The sequence below is a fragment of the Microchirus variegatus genome, assembly GCF_963457635.1.
Source record: "Microchirus variegatus genome assembly, chromosome: 1".
NCBI classification, from domain to species: domain Eukaryota; kingdom Metazoa; phylum Chordata; class Actinopteri; order Pleuronectiformes; family Soleidae; genus Microchirus; species Microchirus variegatus.
In genome coordinates, this window is record NC_139802.1 from 7,483,486 (window position 1) to 7,505,526 (window position 22,041).

The 22,041-nt window shown below is 40.9% G+C and overlaps 1 protein-coding gene across 1 annotated transcript in view; it reads left to right on the top strand.

The window, feature by feature from the left end:
- The first annotated feature begins 3,085 nt into the window (after positions 1-3,085).
- The window catches only part of aplp1 (amyloid beta (A4) precursor-like protein 1), a 34,410-nt gene continuing 15,454 nt past the window's right edge, over positions 3,086-22,041 (top strand). Inside the window, exon 1 of the mRNA XM_083897104.1 lies at positions 3,086-3,325. Within this exon, the coding sequence (XP_083753230.1) occupies positions 3,257-3,325 (69 nt within the window). The 5' untranslated portion in view covers positions 3,086-3,256. The remainder of the gene's footprint in view (positions 3,326-22,041) is intronic.

The window sequence follows — 22,041 nt, forward strand, 5'->3', positions numbered from 1 at the left end:
GATGAACTCTTCTTAATATCTCACCACATCCAGATAGAAGGGCTACAAATGAAGCTTTCTACCATTTTGTCTGACTTTATTATAACAAGTATCTATTTTTATTTCATTTCTGAAGCCAAATAATGTGTCAATAAACTACCAATCACATTCAAAACATTTAGTCTGTCCTTCCTTGTGGAACAGTAACACTGAGGAAAAAGGAAGAAAAAAAACACCACATATTTCAAGCACTAGTCAAGTGGTGCTGGTTTAATCATTCATTCAAACACTCAGTGGAGGAAATCAGTCTTTAACCTGGAGGACCACAAACAGAGTAGTGGTTATTAAAGGCTAAAGGTATGAGGAGCAAGTGTTTGAACTGTCACAAACAAACACACACTCACAGATCACATTTTGGGATGTAAATGTATTTCCAGAACACTAACAGTTGCCTCTGACCTAAAACATAACAAGTTAATGTTTAACTCTAACTTGAATTTGCAAATACCAACTAGAACCAGAGCCTCAGAAATGATGTTCTGCCTCATTACGAGCAGGATTTGGTCTCGTGACAAGGTCGGTATTTACTACAAAATTGAGCGCGCGCACACAGTCCCTACAAAAAGCCCTGAATACAATGATAGAATACAAACATGTGTGTGACTGTGGACAAAAACAGTGAACGTGGTGACTGTTTACACCCCAAAAAGGGCCACCGGAAATGAGTAAAATAAAAACTTACGTTGTATCTGGCGCCGTGCATCTTCCTGAAAATCTTCCGGTGGAGTCCAACCGGATTTAATGCGACAACTTTGTTTCCTCTATCCGAGAGTGGCGTTCAGATATATGAACCTGAAGTGTTTCCCACTGTGTGATATAGCAATGAATTCTCTGAAACAAAACAGTGTGACAGTGTCACTTCCTGGGTCGTCGAAAGCAGAGAGTTGAAGCACCTGAAACCGAGCTCTTCCTCACACACCTATGCTACAAGCCACGCCCCCAAATACCTGCTGTCGCTTCAGTGGAGGTTCAACCTATGTCAACACTGTTCTTCTTCTTCTACGGCCACAACAACTGTAGTTGTTGTTTTGTTTTTAACAGTCTTGTATAAAGTATCCAAAGGGGATACATGATTAAAGTATAAGTATCTTATCAGATAAATGGTAGAAGTTTAAGTCACTTTTTATAATATTACTTAACTAAAAGTCTTAAATACATGACATTTACTGTACTTAAGTATCAAAAGTCATTTTATTACATAAAATATTTTAGAAGTAAAGAAAAAAAAATATATATATATATATATAAAACATGGCAACTCCGTGGTAGGGCAAGGTGACTTTCAACTGGAAGGTTGTGGGTTCAATTCCTGGCTTCTGCTTATTATGTGTCCTTGAGCAACTCATCAAGACGAGAAAAGCACTATATAAATAAAGACCATTACCAACTCTTCTTCTTCTTCTGATTTTATTTGGTAGTAACAAGTAACAAAGATAGATAGAGGAAATGTAGTGGAGTAAGAGTAAAAGTTGCTGGAAATACAAATAAAGTAAAGTACAGTAATAAAGTATTTGTACTTCACTTGTACTACACTACAACACTGGTTTTTTTTATTACTTCTTTAAATTATACTTGTTACACAAATATGACATGATGTATTCATTAATTTTGTGTTGTGTGAACATGGAACTGTATGAATAGGAAGTTAATCATACCTGTTGACACAAAATCATTTAACACACCATATTCCAACTCAATTATTAACCAAAACCAAAACAGGCTGAGGCCCATGGCTTATTTTTTTTTGTATAAATGCAGACATTTCTTGCGCATCAGATCCCTTATTTCATAAAGAATGGCAATAATTTGCCCAGTCACCAGCAAATACCATATATTTGCTCTAAGTTAACGATAAGATATTATTATAAAACCATTTTTAAACCTATCACTTCCCCTTCTACAGTTGTTCACCTCTTTTTTGAAACACATTTTGAAACAGCAGTCCTTGCCTGTTGTGGTATAACTTGCCTTGTGTCTTGTTGCTGTACTCAGTTCAGCCACGGACCTGTGACATGAAACCGTCCTCCATAACCACACCTTGGTAGCAGAGTCTGGCTGTTCCTCACCCAGTTTAAAGCTTCCTCCACAGCTGTTTGTTTAATGACTGTGTTTCAACCTACATTATGCAAATTATGACTTGTTAGGTATACTTGGTTAATCATCCACCTGACTATAATCCTACAAAATCCCTTAGTTTGTGCAGGTGTACATGCATTTGTGAGTAGAGTATTATTTCCCGCACGCACGTTTTGCACAGGACGGTGTGCAGGTGAGTGCAAAATCAAAAGGCTACCCTAGTCCAGAGTGACAAGAATTTACTTGTACTATTTTAATTATCTTGTGTAGCAGCAAAACCACAAGCAGCAGGGGGGTGGGGAAGAAAAAAAAAAACAGCACAAATAATCTTCTCAGGTTCTTTTAATTTAAAATATTCCCTGGATGGCAATTCATCTGCTCAGGATCCAGGGAGGTGTCTGGCAGAATGCCATTGATTAATATGATTCGTCCACTCTGGTTGTGGGTGACACACTGGGTACTGACTGTTGCATCAACAACTGCTACATGTGGATTATGCTATGGATCATCAGCGCCACAAGGGGGCACAAGTGAGTCAATTTTTTTCTGTCCCTTATCTTTAGAAAATTGAGAACACAATACACTGTTGTACTGAAAGCTGCTGATTCTGACTGAAATACAATTTATGTGTATAAATGTTTACCATTATGTAAATGGGACTTTATTTCATGGTTAAATCACTTCATTTTGTTTTCATTTAAATAATAATAATAATAACTCTTTCAGTTTCAATAGGGTTCTTGCACAGTCGTGCTCGAACCCTAATAATAATAATAATAATAATAATTTCCTTTTCAAGTGGCGCAGAAATTGAGCCTGCATCACCACGCCTTCACCACAAGATGTCTCCCCACACTAAGTCACATCCAGGGGCCGTGAGAAAACTCGGATAAATACCCGCAGAGACAGGGCTTGGTTCTGTCAGGCTTCATCCACAGTAAATTCCAGCTGGCGAGAGAGGGATCAGGACGCAGACGCAGGAGAGACCGCTGGAAAAAAAAAAAAGAAAAAGAGAAAGAAAAGGGGGCCGCGAGACCTGCACTGTCCATCACCTCCTCATCTCATGTAAACCAGCCAGCGTCTGCTGGAGTCTGTTATTTAAACTTCGTCACCGGGAGAGACAAAAGGGAGGCGAGAGAAAATGGGACATACCGCAGCGTTACCTATGCTGATGGCTGTATTGTCCTGCTGCGTGTGGGAAAACGTCGAGGTAAGAGCGAAACAAGCTGAAACATTATGGAGCGATGGCGTTTTTCCATTTTCATCTCTGCGTCTCTCTCTATACAAGTGTGCGTGTATATATAGATATATAGATATGTATATGTATATCTATATCTATATATAGATATACAAATACGAAATATAAAAATAGATATACATGTAGTGTGTGTTTGTGTGTGTGTGCGTGCATATAATGCATTTGCTGACACACACATCCTGGGCATTTTTAATTTGGCACCCAACGTCCTCTGCAATGATCAAGTATTGGGGAAAGAAATATATATATATATATAGATATATATATACATATATATCTATATATGTATATATATTTATATGCACGCCCATAGTTAAGGATAAAGGGCTGCGTCAAGTCCAGGCCTGTGTCTGCCATATGATGATGCATTGAAGCACAGGCCCTTTGCTCTGTGCAGGAAGGGATGGAGATCAAATCCAATCTCTCTTCGTCCCCATCTGGCCCTGAGAGATGAAAAACCCCAGCTCCCACCCGTGCCTTCAGGGCAGGGTGGAGTCAGGCACATTTTAATTAGGTTTTTGCAGTGAAGGAACATTGAAAGGGTTAGAGAGAAAAAAAACAAAAAAACCTTGAAGAAAAACAGTGAAGGCTGTGGGATCTTCTTATATTCATACGTTGACTGGATGCGTTTGCCTTTAAAATACATGTGACTTTGACATACCAGTGGACATATAGAGTGTGTGATCATGAAATAGGGGATTTCTTCAATGTTCCACACGCATCTGTGTCCATCAGTATCTAGAGAGTAGATAATGGAAGTCTCCTGTTTGAGTCAGCTGCTCATCATTTGATAGACTCAACCTTCATTTTCTCAATAACTCTCCGGTCACTCATCGTCTCCCCGCTGTAATACAACAGTGGCATGAATTCAGGTTGGAGCAGGAGGAGGGTGGTGTTAGAAGTATGTGTGTGTGAATGTGGGGAGTCGGTGAGGAAGAGGAGGAGGAGGAAGAGGGGAGGCTGAGTCATGATCGCACGGTCTTCCACCTGTAAACGAAGGAGGAACAAACCTGCTCCTGATATCTGACGTAGGAGCGAGTATGACTGATGTTAGCACAGACTCAGAGAGGATTTGTAAGATGTTTATTTATTAGCCGTCTTTCACCGTCGGGCTGCTACAGTCGTAAAGCCTCTCCTTTAATTCTGTAATAATTTCACTTCTCGGAGGGTCTTAGTGGGATTACAGCTGTGCTGAGAATCAGGCTTTAGCTTCATACAAGGCGACCTGCCCATGAAGGTTGACACTGAAGATTACATTGTGAGGGGGTCGGCTGGCTGGATTACACTGTGGCATTAGTCCTAATGAAACTGTCAGCTTCCCTCAATTGACTCAGCATCCACACGTTGAAATATGCAACCGTGGGGCCAATGTGTTTTGACCCCTCTCTTTTATAGCGCAATTTTAATTTTGTAAGCACGTTGGAATAATTTCATCGTATAGTTACGGTATAATCGCATTTGTAAATTAAATTATCAGTCTCTGCTTTGGGGTTAGAGAAGAATTCAAGTGAATTCAAGTGAACTGGAATACAAATCCAGCCTCTGTTTTTGCTGTGATGGACACATTACTGTCTCTTATGACAAGTCCATCTGCTTCCCACAAATCTCAGATTCAGAACGGCACTCGACACAACGCACAGTTCCCATCCTGGCACAAAAGGTCAACCGTTGCACGCTGACACAAATAAACACCTTCATGGATGACCTGTAAAGATGTTCGCTGTGACCTGGCACTAATGGCCAGTACTAGAAAAACAAACTTTAATTGAATGTGTTGTTTGGTGTGTCAGCAGCCTTGATGTGGATTACATCCGCTCCATTAGTTCCAACTGGGATGCGGACATGCAGAAATAACAATCTTTTCGTTTGTTTTATCTTTTTGATTTAATATGTAATTTGTATACACTACTTTCATACTTTTAATGTATTGGATCACTTATTATACATCAGGGAACTGTGCTGTGTCTTTGCTTGAGCACTGTAATTTCATTTTAACACTGAAAATAAAGCTTGATTTTGATAGATGCAGTCACTTAAAGGTGGTTATAGATGGCAAAACAACATGCTGTGAGGTTGTTATGTGATATTGTATTGGATTTTTTTTCATTGATCAGATTTGGATGTGATTGTTGAATGTCACACATCCCCGTTATTTTCTCAGCTTTTTTTTCCCCAATTCATTTGTGTGACAAAATATATAGTGTGATAAGCTATAGTAATGAAATGCACATCATTCTATAGCATTGTTTTCCATGTTACCTGAAATAAAATAATAATAAAAAAGAGAAATCAGTGGAGAAAATGATACAATAGCAGGTAGCAGTGTCTAGTTATTGTCTTATTTAGAAAATGAATCCACAAATTATGTATCACAATGATGCTAAATTGTATTGGTAACTTGAAGTGGTAACTTTCAGGTCCCAAACATTAGGGAAACAGCGTGACATTGTGAATGCACATCTCAGCAAAAACTTTAATGCAGCCTTTACTGCAATCAGCTGTGTTTGGAAGATGTGAAAATGAGACGTCTGAAAGCAATCATACATCATCAGTATTGCACCTGTGAATAGCCATACGTGATATTAAAGAAAATAGAACGGAGACTAGGTTCTAAAGGTCAACTCAGCCAGTTGCACATTAATCAAGATGCAGAACACTCCAGCTTCAGAGAGGCTGCAGAGCACCAACAGCGCCAGATCCAGAAATATGTACTGCATCAACTGTATTTACAATTCTCAGTAAACACCGGAGGAAACGCAGAGCGTAAGGGGAGGGAAGAGGAAGAGAATCAGGGAGGAAAGAGCAGAATGATTGGAAGCCGATTTTGCTGTTGCTGATGATAAAATAAAAATACATCAAGTTAAACACAGCAGTTTCAGACCATGTTAGTGGACACGGCCATACACATTCATACAACTCCCACAGCATATACCTTTCAGAGCAGTAACACAACAGGATTAGTTTAAAAAAAAAAAAACACCCCTACACACACACACACACACACGGGGTCCTTTCACTCACTTAATGAATTTTAGAGCCAAGAGATAATCAGGTTCCACTAATGGATTCTCGTGTGCTCACTCTTCTAAACTATATCTGTGTGCCAGTGGGCATAAAACATACCATTTTATTGTATCACATGTTCCTGTTTTCTGTGTCTGGCTTTCTCTTTACACACACACACACACACACACACACACACACCTGGATGAAATCCTGCAAAGTCATTGTGAAACGAGAGCTATAGAACATTGTACGTAAGGAAATAAGCTCGTTTTTTTTTACAGATTCAGGGTGGGAAGGTAGAGTACCTGTGTTTCCCGAGTCACAGAGTTCATAGCTATATCATTTATACGTATATCAAATGATATTATAAATATCAATTGGACTCTATGCCCTCCTGGTATAGATCCAGGAAGCCTTTTGCCACATTCTGTCAACATCCTCGTATGTATTTCAAAGTCTTTGTCTGAGTTAGAAAGGTAGTTATTCCCAATTCAGAGTTTAATGACGTTCTCATCACTTTATGCCATCTCTATCGTCTGCCATGAGGCGTGAGGTCATTTATTTTGCTTCTCAAGAGTGCACAGCACATAATTAAGGGATAACATTTCAAAAAGGAAATGGATTAAAGGTGATGGTAAAGTAAAGGTGATGGTAAATTTTAAAAATCCATTTGAATGTCAGATTGAGCATATATATATACATATATATACACATATACATATATACATATTATGGGCATTTCCAGGTCCTGAGTAAATGTGCAAATATATTCATATAATTGCTCATACAATAGAGTTGTGTGCAAGTATTGTCCCACAAGTTTAATAATAAGGGAACTGTGGTCAACATGCATTTATAAACCCTTGTTTGTTTATTAAAGCTCCCATAGACCGGAAGTTCCAATTAACGCTGTTTTTTTTTTTGGTGTGTATCTGCGCCATTACCCCGTTTATGAAGCCCTAAAGTTTCAAAACAAACAGTTGGGAACGTTGGGTTTTATTGTATTCTCGGGCTCTGCAAGCGCTCTGAAAAAGCCTGGAATCGTGACGTGTTCTCCTAAACAGCAGATCCTCCTGCTCCGGGCACATCCGGTTGTGTACATTGAACCGCAGAAGAAGAAGAATAACGTCCGTTGTGGAGGTGTTTCACGAGCGACAGTGTCTTCTGACTCTGTGTCCGACTCCGGGTCAAAGTCTTAAAAGGGACTGCGGCGGGGAGTCGTGACGAAGCCATTTTTAAACGTTGTTAAAACAATGTTTTGATAATGAGTAATCCAATAATGAGGCCAATCACAACACAGTCTGTGTTCTGGGGGTAAGATTTTGGTCTGACGAGAGCTTCAGTGAGGAGAGATTTTGATCGGCTCGTCGTATTAATTTGGCTGAGTTTCTTTCTATATGCTTCCTAGTCATCGATGCACACTCCTATGCACTGGCTCCATAGTTTGAGAACCACTGACCAGTGCAGGCACATGAAGGGCTTTCACACCAGCAAGGATCCGGCACAGTTCCAGTTCCTGAACACAATTTTGCGTGTGTTTTTAATTGGTTTGGAACCTGGAAACTGTTATGTCACCGGTGAGTGTGTCAATGTCATCTGAGGAGGGGAGGAAGGAAAAAAATGGCAAAAGAAACAAAGAATATTATGTCCTCATCAGGACATCGTGAATGCTCGATTGATGGATAAACTGAATGTTCAATCAAGTCAATTTTAAAGCAGCTCAATGCAATCCATGTCAAACACGACAGTGGCGACACTGAGTGCACCACGCTTCCAAATGGAACTAGAGCCTGAACAGGAACCATGCTGGTGTGTTTGCTGGTGTGATATCAGTGATGCATTATTGTCCCCACATGTTTGATCCTGCTGCAGCCAGTGGGACACATCTGAGGAGGAGTTTCCCTCACACACATCTGCAGTGTGATTAGAACACTATTGTTCCATGACCAGGAGGAAATAGAGAGAGTGTAGTGAAGGGAGATTGAGGACTGGTGAGAGGAGGAGGAAGAGAGGGATTACCTGGTACAGTGGATGATTTGAAACCATTAGAGAGAGAGAGAGAGAGAGTGAGTGTCAGTGATGTATGCATGTTGAGCTTTATGTAGGTTTAGATAATGGAGAGGTGCAGTCCCAAATGCTGCTTAGTCTCTGTCATGTCCATGTATTCAAAGGTGGCCTTGAAATGAGATGGGGAAGGGCAGAGGCAAGGAAAACCCCGTGGCCAGAGTGAAGCACTGAGTTATAAAGCAGCGCTGCAAAATCCAATTTCCTTAACGGCCCCGTCTGCTTTGTTTGTGGGCCTTTGAGGTTGTCGGGTGCACGGAGACTGATCGGTATTCACGTTCTATTGAAGAACGGCGGCAGCTGAGAAGCCGTTACGTGGATGTGCTTTGTGACAGGTTGTGTTCTTGCTTCACTAAGGACTTGGAAAAATAAAACGTCGGTGGCATTAATCAAAATGTGAGAAAGGCACCGCGACATTGATGGATAGAAAGCACTCAGATAAACACAGTTAGGTCACGTACTTACATTCACAGATAACTGTGAAGAGCAAATACATCCACACACACACACTTGCTGTCTGTTAAAGATGGCACGCTGCAGAAGCTGCATCAATTATTGAATGAAGTAGAAAGGTCTGGGCTTCTGCGTATTGACAGGGCTTTGGCACTTGTCACGAAGCCTCTCAACACTCACTACGCCTGCCCTCTGTCTTCATGCTACCTGGTTTCCATGTGCCCACATCCACCCCTTCTCCGCCATCCAGGTCCACTCCCAAGCCTCTAGAGAGCTCAAAGGAAACCCCCCCCCCCCACCTCTTTGTCTCTGCTCCAGCCCCTACTCGTCTCATCCTGCTTTTTAGCCCATAGACACTCCCTCCCTCCCTCCTCAGATACCCACTCTCTGACACTGCTCCACCATCTGTCTCAGTGAGCCGTCAGTGACCAGTGACATCTTTTCACTTTTCTTGTTTGGAATTTGATTGTGTCCGAATAATTTATAGTCTCAACCCTCCTTTCGTTTTATTTTTTTTCTGCTGCTTCTCAAATAAAACACCATTGTCCAGATTTGAAAATATCCAGATTTGACCATTCTAAACAAAAACCAACATGAATATATTAGAATTAATATTATGTGATGCGTGCACGCACACACACAACCAAACACATTCTTAGTGAGGACACTCATATACTTAATGCTCTTCCTGGCCCCATACCTTAACCTTCATTTTCGGAGGACTCTCTGAGTTTTTCAAACCTGGTAATGAAGATGTTCTCGAATGTCTTGTTTTGTTTACAAATGTAAACAAAAAAAACATGTGAGAATCCACAGATTCTAACAGTACCATTATTAGAATCACATTACGACCAAGATTCACGGATCCAGCCCCAAAATAAGCAACTGACTTTCAAGAAATACAAGCAGAAATGTGGTCTTACCTTTGCTGTTTATCAAAACAAGCCTCTGGTGGAATCTAACAAGTGTTATCTTTATTTTAATACCAAGATAATTCACATGAAGCTTGTAACTGCAGAGGTTTACTCTATTTAGTTTGGGCATGTCATTTTTCAAGCAGGGACTCAAAAAAGAGGGTCAGGGAAGAAGAGGTTAATAATACAGCTCTAATTCATAGCAAAACAAAAACACATTAAGTTCACTGAGGTTTTGGACCAAGACAGCATTCAGATTAGCTTAAAGGCAAAGCTGTGCTCACACCACCCTCTGCTGGATGACGTGGTAATTACTTCAGACAGTCTGTGTACTTGTAGACTGTATATTCTGAACTCAAATATGTTGATAATTTTGAACTCCACCGCCACAAGTTCGAATTGGTTTGTGAGGTGGAAGTGTTTGCAGTGAATCGTTGGCTTCTAATTCTTTTGGATTCTCCCTTAAGGCCCCATTTCTTGAGTCCTCTTATCACATTTCTTGAGTCCTCGTGGCACACCACACAACTGCCCTCATGTCCTCCTTCACAACATCCATGAACCGTTTCTCTGCTCCGTCCTCTTTTCCTCCTGCCTGGCAGCTCCATGATCAACATCCTATGTCCGGTATAATCACTACCCTTCCTCCGTACACGACTAAACAATCGCAACCTTGCCTCGCTTACTTTATTTTGAAAAAGTTCAACCTGAGCTGTCCGTTAATTGCGCTCATTTTTATCCTGGTCACTTCCAATGAAAATCTTCATCGCTGCCTCCTGTCTTTTAGACAGTGCCATGCATCACAGCAGGTGTCAGTACCGTCGTGTAGGCCTTCCCTTTCACTTTTGCTGCTATCATCTTGTCTCTCCGCCCTACCTGTACGCTCTCCTTCACCTCCCTTGTGCACTGCCCATTGCTTTGGATGGTTGACCCCAGGTATTTAAACTCATCCACTTTAGCTACCATAGTCCTTGAATCGTCACTGTATTCTTCCTTCCTCTTTCTCTCAGTGCATACCTCCACCTCTCCAGGCGCTCTTCTACTTGTCCCCCTACTCTCGCGACAGATTACTATATCATCGCCTAACAACATAGTCCGGACTCCTGCCTGACCTCATCTGTCAACCTGTCAATCACCATTGCAAACAAGAAGGGGCTCAGAGCCTGATCCCTGCTGTAATCCCACCCTCACCCTTGAACTCACCACTGTCCTCATACATGTGCCGCACCACCCTCACATACTTCTCTGCCACTCCCCAAGTACCTCATACAACACCACAGTCCCTCACTTGGCACCAGATTATAAGCTTTCCCTAGGTCCAAAAAGACACAGTGTACTTCCTGCTGACCTTCTCTATACTTCTCTATCAGCACTCTCAAAACAAAACAAAAAATTGCATCCATGGTACTCTTTGTTGGCATGAACCCATACTGCTGTTTGCCGGGCTTCACTTCCTCCCTTCACGGAGCTTCAGCAGCTCTCTCCCACCTCTGTAATTACCACAGTGCTGCACGTCACCCCTTGAAAATCGGTATTACGTTTAATTTCAGCGTTTAGGATTAAATGATTATAAAAGAACAGCATTGCAACCAAAATCATTACCAGTAGATGTTTGTTTGCTCATGTTAATGCGTCTCAGGGTGGAATTTGTAGCAGAAGAGGGAGCATTCGCAGCAAAGGAGTCTCACACGCACGCTCCCTTGAGGCAAAATGTACCCACAGCATTTGACTCGATGCTCAGTATTCCGCAACCCCAGCATAGATTATTCAAAAGACGCATGCAGCTGACTCTGAATATATTGTATATAGTTCACAGTAATGGCAAACGTACCATCAGTTAGTTCGTGGCAGTGTTGTGGTTTATTCACTGGCTTGTTTTCTGCTTATCGTTATTGTTATTATTATTATTATTATTATACTAGTTTAGATAAAAATGTCCTTCATTCATCGAACATTAAACCATTTAAAAACAAATTATTACACACGTCTGCAGACGTCATGACCGTACACAGCAGCTGTCACGAACACAAAGAGTTGGTCCGGTTGGTACCGTTAGTCGTGAGCAATAACATTCAGTCAGCCAACATAGAGAAAGACAAATAGCAAATAGAATTTCATTCCTTTTCTCAGCTAAGGTCATTGTGCTCGTCTGACAAATGAGCTACTCCACATGAGTGTGGCTGAGGCTTTGAAGAAGAAAACTACAGCACTTAAATGTAGGTTCACAGCCCACAGAGTTTCCAGATTGTCTCGATGATTAAAATCATTTTTCCTTCAGTGGGACACTCTGTGGAAACTTGATGGCCTGTAGGAAATTAGATAACGCTGATATTTAATCTACTGAGTGATTCTGCAGAGCACACATTATCTCACCAGAGTGGCCCATTCTAAAATATCACTGAGAGGGTTACAGCAAGACAGGACATGTCAGCCTGACATGATCTCAGGTATCATTAATAGTTTTTTTTGTTTTTTTTGGCAGCAGAGGCATCAAAAATGTGCTTTCAGGTGCTAAATATCAAGTTCTTCTTGTGTTGAATAAAAAGTACATACAACACACTATTTGAAATATTATTGTTATAAATGTATTAGTATTATTGTTGTTTTATGTGATATACATTCAAATGTGTATTTGTCTCAAATTGAGTGTTCTATATACTAGAAAGATATTCTTGACTCCGCATGGCCTAATATTGTGCAGTAATTTATGTGGCCTGTAAACAACCAACAGGCGGTGATGAGAAAAGCTAACCGACCATTAAGTGAGCGCTCAGCGACCTGCCAAGGATCGAAAGTCAAACCAAACATATGGGGACTCTTTCATGTCAGAAAGAAAAAAGAGAGAGTGAGAGAGACTGATAACGAGCTTGAGAGAGAGAGAGTGACTTGCTTAAAATTCTGTAGGGAACCAGTTTCTATGGCAACAGCGAGGTAGCTGCCTCCTGTGGGTGGTGTTACCATAGCAACCACCATTAGTGACCGAGTGATGCTGAGAGTGATGAACGTAGAGGAGAGGGCTAAAAACAAACGTGTGTTTACGGGTTTGATGGGAACAAGAGCGACAGATGACGAGTGAGAGGAAGACGATGTACGCAAAGTGTGGGAGAGCCGTGCTGCTCACTGTTCCATCAAGTTTCGTCTCCCGCAGACCCTTGTTGTTGTTGTTGTTGTTGTTTTTTTCCCCCTTTGCTTTGAATAAGTGGGAAAATTGCCATTTTCCCCACTCTTCATTAACAGAGCACTTCCTCAAAAACAGTCAGCCAAATATGCTTCACCCAGAGACCTGTGAGAAAAGGTGAAACCTCAACCTGCTGCACGTAGATGGGTCAGAGTAGATCAGATCAATTTGTTTCCACTGTGGTGACTCCACTCACCTCCGAATAAAAGCTATAAACCGACATGTTGTGCACGTCACCACTGTATATCATATGGTATAGTTACATGTAATATGTGGTCTTTATCTGGTGTCACTAAAAAAAGGACTAGTAATTCCTTTCAGCGTTCTGTTCAACAGATACTATATATATATACACACACACACTACTGTTCCTCCAATATAGCCTCATTTCCATAAGATACATCTGCTAGACAGGCTCCCAGGGGCATGGTGGGATCAGAATTTGATATGTGCATAAATAAGAGACAAAGAGAAAGAGATCCAGTGAAGAGGGAACGCGTTCATATAATGCTTTGTGCTTTAAGTCTTAGGCCACCATTAAATTTGTTGTTTTAACAGTGCTATAATGACCATACAGTACAATTGCATGACATATAAAATAACAAATATCTCAGGGGCCTTGGGGGGAGGGACCTTTTACGGGTTAAAGTATCAAATATTTTGTGTGTTATTATTATTATAGCAAGAGCATGACCCTGGCAGAAAAGTGCATTGAGTGAAAAGATTGAAAAGGAAAAGTAGAAGTGGACAGATGCAGATCCACTCAAATAAAAGCATCAAAGACACAGTGAGAGCTGGGAGAGGCAGCAAAAGGTCCAGAGATTGAGATAATGAGGCAAGAAGATGGTGGCTACCTGCTGTGTGTGTGTGTGTCAGAGTGTCCTCAAGGCCGTCCGTCTCCGCGTGGATCAATTATTATGGTCTTTGAACCTAAACATGCCCTCATTTAAGCTTTGAGATTCCCCTAAACAACCTCAAACATGCTTAAGGGTGTTCTGTTTTTGCTCCTATTTTGTCTCCCTCCATAAAATACACACTGGCCTTATGTCTCAGTCAACTGCTAAATGTATGTATGTAATCTATACAGCATGCCCTCATTGTTTCAGTTCATTAAAACTGTGGGTGAGTTGGTGTGTGTTTTAATGGCAATACTTCCCCTGTTGTGATCATTAATAATAATAATGATGATATAAGAAAAAAGTAGCCCTTGTGTTTCCTCCATAAGTTGTCGGCGTATAAAATGTACTTGGTAATAGAAATTTGAACTTCCAAATCCCAGCTGTGATTCAAGCCTCCTAATGTATTTACCATATAAATGCAGATTTACAGAGCGTGTTTGCATTATGTCAATCTCAGTGTGTTTTCTGAAAATCCTCTAATTCAGTGGCAATTGTGTTGACGTCAGGGTGCTTCATACAGTGCAGTGCTCAAATCTCTGGTAAGCCGTTGATTCCTTCAATCCCCGAGGTAATGCAGCTCCTCGGGCTGAAATCACATCTGCAGCCTCACAGTGACTGGCATTAAAATGTTGGCATCCCCATGTTGTGTTGCTTAACAGTGAAGGAGGTACAGCAAATGTTGCATAACAGCAGAACTTCCAGAAGGTGCATTCACGTCATTTGGCTCCGCTGAAGCGAGTGACTGGTCCTTTAACATTTCCAAATTCTTTTTTTTTTTTTGTCTGATTGGATTCATGACACATTATGACACGGTTGTCCGTCTCCCACATATCAGCAGGAGGCAGTTGCTTGTGGAGGCAGACAATTGTGACCAACTGTGGTTTTCGGGTTTTTTTCTGGATTGAAACCATGTGCAGTGTGGCGTCATTTTAGTTCCTGGCTCAGGAAGCATTTGTTGAAGTGTGGGTGGAACAGAGAGGCAGACATGTATTAGTTCAATCATAATCACTTATCTCATTCTGAATATTGCTCAATACCTCATTTCCATGGAACTGGGAAAACTACATGTGAAATCATTTTTCCTGTTTTGTTCTTCTGATTGCATTGGATGTTTTTTTTTTTGTTTTTTTTTACCACCACAGATGCTGCTGAAAGAGAGGATGTGTTTTTAAAAATAGCTCACACAGGAAACATGTATCGCCTGCACAATGGAGGTAAAATTCAATTGTGTGCAACAGAGAGTGTGTTATAAAAAAAAAAAAAAGAGAGAACTGGCGAAAGAAAATAATGTGGGAACATGATATTTATGAGTCATACTGTATGAGTAGCAGCTGGGATAGTCTTGTGGGTATGAGGCTTTAGTGCTGTCATACATCAGAGAAGTCTTTATCTAACTAAAGGCATCTGAGTCCATGAGGAGACAATGACCTTTAAAGAGAAGTCATGATGGTCCCATTCACCCTGGAGCAGCCTGTAATGTGCCAGTCAGAAAGATAAAAGTCTTGAAAAAGAGATGCCAACCCCGGGGTTGTGGATGCAGATCCTCGTGAGCACAACTCCAAGTAAACAAACGTACTAAATGACCACGATTGTGAAATAGTTGGCAGTGCTGCTGGCTCTAGATCTATGGAGTCCTTGTGCCATCTGACGCGTTCTCTATTTTAAGCTATTCTTTGACGCAAACTCAAATATTTGGAGCTGTTTTTTTGGCTGCTGGTTTCAGACCTAGATGAACTGTGGTGATTATGGGGCCATCTGATCCCAGTGTGCCCAACTGGGGGTGGAAATGAAGCCTGACTTAGTGGAGGCTGGTGGTGATGTTTACCCAGCTCTGCAACCCAAAGGTTTGATCACCAAGAACTGAAATGAGACACAGTATTCAGACCGGTACGCCTGAAGGTCTGCTGTTGAACAAACTATACAACACTGTCCATCCATGTGTTCTGAATGGAATATGAACGGCTTCAATTAGCCATTAGTCGGAGCTGTATAATAATGAGTGTCGGTGTACAGAGCCAACCTGTTTTATCCTCCTTTGTCCGCCTTGCACCGTGCGAGTTTGGAAGACTAATGTTGCTTCTCTCTAATAACTACATGCCACACCAGGAAGAGGCTTGATGGAGCCCATGAATAATTAAGCAGCATGATTACAGTGATGAATGCTCCTAAATCTATCTGCCCATTTAGCACTGGCTCGGTATAGGGAGGAGTGTTGGGCACTGTGTGAAAGACGTTATGGAAGACGAAAGGAGGCCTATTAGGGATCGGGTGGCTGAGGTGCTCAGCCTTGAGAGGAGGTGGAGTGAAGGGGGGGGGTAAAGAGTGAGGGAGGGGCCCAAAGAACAGGAAGACACCCACTATTCAGCCATCTGTGCTGCAAAGGAGCACAAAGACATAACCAGGAAGACCTGGCTCTGTGTGTGTGAGTCTGTGTGTGCATACGTGCATGGGTTATGGATTTATGAGGCCTATTCGTTCATGGGTGTGCCGTCTACATGAGTGATGGCAATATGTCTGTCGATAGTGTTACTAAGCAGATGCGATCTTTTTCACAGCATAACTCAGTAAATGCATATTTGTGGACTCTTATTTGAATTGAAATACCAACAAAATCTAATAGTGATATTTCTGTTCATCAACATTTGTGGCCTTGCCTTGAGCCATGTGCAAATGTCCCTGCTATGATTTCATTACTCTCCAGTTAATGTCGATTAGTGGCTCAGTCTTATTCTCCGAGATGTGTTTTTGTTGTGTTAAATTAATTAAACCCAGACAAACAAGCGGATGTGGGGGATTTTAAGTTGTTGCTGTTTTTGTTACATTGTACATGATGTATTTTGGGATACCACAGATCCCTGTTGCTAAATTGAGATTAGCTCCTTTGGGGGAGTATGATGTCCCGCAATGAATGTTGGATGTAAAGCAGGATCCCTGCTGCCATACATCTCTGGCCAGATGATATAATAACTTGTGTATTTTTTGAGTGTGTTTTGCACAAAGTGAACCTAATTCTTGTTAAGTTTAGTCAACACGGCCATAATAGAATATGTTCCAATCCATATGATTGTGAGAGTACATGCAGTACAGCAGCACTAAAAGCCTCTGGTGCATTTACGACAATCTGCTCCAATGTACAGTCTGGCAGCAGCTTGTAAAAAAAAAAAAAAAATGGTGACAAATGATGGGTGGGCTCCTCCCTTCCGCCCCTGCAGCTCTGGCTTGCCTGCCAGGTCCAGGACATTGCATCATTACAGAGGATGAAGTCATCCTGCAACATAAGGGTGGAACAGGTGCTGAAAATTTAATTAGGCGAGAGATGAAGATGCTGGAGGAACATATGCATGTTCCGTATTTATGTTGCAGGATCGTATCAATCGCATAAGCATAATTATTTTGGGTTCTCCACACTACGTCACAATTCCCTTGACGATTTATCCGTGGAACTATCGTTATATTTGCAGCAGCTGTTCGCCAACTTCTGCTCCAGTGCACAGAGGGTTCTTCTCTCTGAGAGATCACTTTGTTTCCTCGTGACGCTTATTGCCATGGAGACCGTGGAGGTACATGTGATTATTATGAAGTTGGGCAGCACAGTCAGCATGCAGTGAGAAAACTGGGCTGAGAAAAATAGAATATCAAGAGAGTTAGCAGAGATAAAGGACCTTGTGAAAAGGGAGAAAGTCTGTCCGAGTCTCTGGTTTTATATCACCAGGTTGTTATTAATGATGCAGCATTTCTCTGCAGTGGGGAGCTGTCAGGCCTGTTCAGCCTCATCAGCACTAGGGCATGATATGTGGGAATAGCAGCCAACACTGTGTGGAGAAGTTTCAGCACATTACAGTGTTTTCTCACTCAGATTTGGAGGACACCTCGGCCAGTCTGCCTCTCTTACCGCAAAAAGAGGAGGCGTGACTGTTTACAGACTGTGTCTGTCCAGAGTGAGTGTGCCTCAGTTTTCAGAGTGTGTTACGCTGCCGTGCTCACCACATCATCGGCCTTCACTCCCCAAAGACTAATAGGCATCAAAATGGAAATTGCACGCAAACTCTTTGACTGCATGGTTGTCAGTCCAAATTAAAGTGGATATAATATAATTTGTAAGTAAAAACCTGACCAGAGCAGCGGAATAGGCATATGATTACATCACTGTAGCTTAAAAAAAGCTGCTTTTAGATGTGCATGAAGACATCTGGATACTGTTGTCGGTTTTATCTGCACTTGGTGAATGTTTCTACTTTGGACCAAAGCATTTGAATTATTATAATCTGTTTTATCAATTAACTTTTGTTTAAAAGTTTTATTTTTTCAATAGATTTCACTGATACTAGATCTTCAACGATTAATCGAGTAATCGTTTTTTCATTATTAAAACAAGATATCTGATTGTTTTAGCTTCTTAAATGTGAATATTTTCTTAATTTCTTTGCATAACAAAGAAATCATTCAAACTGAATCATTTTGGTTTGTGGACAAAAACAAGACATACGAGAACATGGTCATTTCCAGGTTTGACAAACACTGATCAACATTTTTTAACGTTTTCTGACATTTTTTGGACCAAACGATTAAACGATTAAATAATCAACAGATTAATCAATGACGAAAATAATCGTTATTTGCAGCTCTACCTGATTAAATATGTAATTTATATGCTGGCATGGCAGAGTTTGAGCTCACTCATAATGAGCTATCGTTCAGTAAGTGGCACAGAAAAGTGCAGCTGTGGCTGATGGGACATTAGATTTGTTAAAAGAAAATAAAAAGTATTGGACCTGATGATGATGAGGAGGAGAAGCAGTAATGGAACACAGTGTTTGAGAACCATGAATTTGTCATCTATAGGTTCTTGCATGACTAAGAAAGTATCAGTTATTGTTACCTATTATTGGCTAAAATTGCCTAATTGTGCAAAGTGTGCAGAGCATAGACTAAATATAAAGACAAATAAAACGTCTTCATTGCCTTGTTACTGTACAGCAATGAAAACATCCTCGATATAGATGCTGCCGTCATGAACTGGTGACATTATTTGGTGCCTGAGTCTGAATACTTGTGATTGTGCAGTCAAACTTCTTCATCAAGGTGTCAATAAAGTTTGTTTTAAAGCATCAAATAACTGTAAATGTAACTTGTAATATTAGCATTTGAGCTTACAAAAACTAAACAAAAAATTGTTGTCTTTGCACTTGGTTTCACGGACCAACTATAAACATTTCTATTCGTCTCTCCTGTTTCTGCTGCACAGTTCTGTGCTGGCCAGTTGGATCTAGAGTTTCAGAGAAATAGATATAACTCAATCCGTTGGAAAAACTCTATTTAGAAAAATACAGATAGCTCTAATTGTCTGGCTTGAATGTAAAAGCTTTGTGACTAACCATGATCAAATAAAACCAGGAAATAAGCAAACGACAAACATTCATGGGAATGAAATCAGACTCCTCCCTGGTACAAGCACAGTCTTGCCCAATGTTTCCCGAAATAGTTGGAGTTGCATGAACAGATTTTCCTTAGTACGTGTTCATTAAAAAAATGAAATGACAAATACTCCAGAACAGTAGCAATGAGTAGGATATCTTCCTATATCCACCAAATATTTCCTTTTATGGCAGTGACAGAAAGGACTCGCTGACGAGCACTTCCTATAATTGCAGTGGAAACACCACAGCACAATATAATGAAGCACATACGTACTGCACTGTCACGTCAGATCAAGTGTAATATTTTATGCGATGCAGTCGCTGGGATTGTCTGAAGTGGCAGCCAGTGTGTGGTGATGTGTGATTATTCTACCAACTGGGTCAAAAACAGGCAGGAGGTTTTTTGGGGTTTTTTTCTGTTGCCATGGAGCAACAGACGGTGCATCTTCAAATGGTATTTTTTTTATGGGGAGTTATCACCAGAGGGAGATCTAATCTGGTCCCAGATCAGGACGGTGATTTGGTGTGCAGCCTTGCTATGCTTAAGGTCAGGGCCTAAGGCTCCTGATGGACTGCTATTGATTGGTGAGAGAGCGCGGTGATACAGTTGCAGTCGCTCAGCATTGATTTTCTGCGAGTGCAGTAGTGGAGAGCAGGCAGAATAAGAGAGCTGGACCTGGGGGAGCTGCCAGGTTATCTTCTCAAATATCCGGAAGTGTTTTTTGTTTTTTTTCCTTCTTCTTCTTTGTGGCACTGACCTTCCCTGAGTCAAAGAGATATATCTGTTTAGACATTAGCTCAGCAGCATGTTCAGCAGCTTCAGCAGTGTTTTTCTCCTGTGCTTATCCGACAATACCTTCAGCCAATGAAACGCTCCATTGAGCGCTGCCAACAGCGGACACTGGTGGTTTGTTTTCTGGCCCCGAATTAAACATTTCATACCGATTTTGTTTCGAAACATCCATCCAATCCAAAAACATAAACACGTGATTGCACCGTTCTGTTGTAACTGTCAGTAACGTTTCTAAAAAATCTTTGCAGAACCAAATGTTTCTACTGGTTTAATTGTGTGGTTGTCATTAACTCGCAGGGACTTGAAACTTGCTCAATCGGGTTAATCAATCACAGCTAAGATGTCAAAGCGATGACAGGTGAAGCGTCGGGATTGGCCGCAAACTAGTATCGATTTACGCTTTGATTTCCATGAATATAAAAAAAATATTAAAGAAAGTTAGATTTGGAGCATATAAAAGATTATTTTAACGCAGATTATAGACACAACAATGTGATTATCTCTGTAACAGATTACTCGTCTTAAGCAAAGTCTCTGCTAATTGATATTTTGTTTTAAAAATGGCCTATTAGGCAGGAGAAAAATCTATTCATAAATCTACATTCTGTTGTGCTTTGGGAAGTGGTCAGCAGTAATGAAAAGCAGAGCTGTAATTTGTAAGAAATCTGCAACGACATGCAGAAACACACCGACTCCTTTTAGTGTAATTATAACGGTGTCTGCTGCGGCTTTATTATATTTATTGAACATTTACTCAAAGGGTTTCACATATTTATTTTATTCTGTATGAATTTTAATAAGACTTCAAACACTTGAGCTCTGGTCATCCAAAGAAGTGCTTCTCTTTGATTCTGGCGTCGTTCGCCTTTATTTTTTATATATATATATTTTTTTTTACCCCTTGCAGTTTCTTCCCCTTGGGCAAATTTCTTTATTTTGGCTCAGCGGTGTGTCGCTCATCTCATCTGTCATCAGTGAGGTCTGTCTCTCTGTCTGTCAGCACAGATGAAAGGATATGAGATATGCACAGGCTCCGGGGTGCGGGACGCCTGTTTGAAAAAAATGTTTTTCTGGGTTGGACAGTAAACACGATGATATGTTCTCACCATGAATATTCCTGTGAAATGATGCTCTGAAAAAAACGTCACAACGTCCTTTGCTTGAGCTGAGTGATCCGCAGGAGTCTGTGTAGTCGCGTGTGTTTGAGATTAGAATTGAATCAGACTTGTGCTCCTTCTTGTGATAGTTATGTGTTCACTGCTGTCATGATCAGGTAGTTGAAGTCCTTCTTTTTGCCCTCCCTAACGAACCCCCTTCCTCTTTTATTCCTCCTTGGGCTCTGTGTTGCTGTGTGTTAATGTCATGGAGTGGCCTGTTGGTCAATGAGCTTGTATTAACACCTGACTTGTTTGTTCCTCCATACGGGGGCCAGGGGGGTCCTGAGCTCTCTCTGGGCCAACATATCCGATGATCAATAACAACATCCTAGAAGAATACTGGAGGAGGGGAAGGAGGAGAGAGCAGTCATTTACATACACGTATAGAGCTGAAACAATTAATCGACGATTTTGATCATCGATTCATCGGTTTGAAGCTTTTTTCATTATTAAAGGTGCCTTATGTAGTAAATCTAAAGCAACTGGCGTTAAAATCCTCCTAATATGTCACAGAGACTCAGGAATAATGTTCATATAACAAACTGAACTCACCAACAACAACAGTACAGCCAAAATATTTGCATTAAAAATATATATTTTTCAGACTGCAAATCCTGTTTATGTTTTGAAAACATGTTTTGGCATGTGGCGCCACCTACCGCCGTCTACCAATCATTGCAGTCAGTAGAGTCTCAGCTGCCGAGCAACCACGGGTTGCCAGTTACGTAAGAAAACGAAACCTAAAAGACCTTGATATTTTGAATTTGAATGTAGTTTTGGCCACATTCTT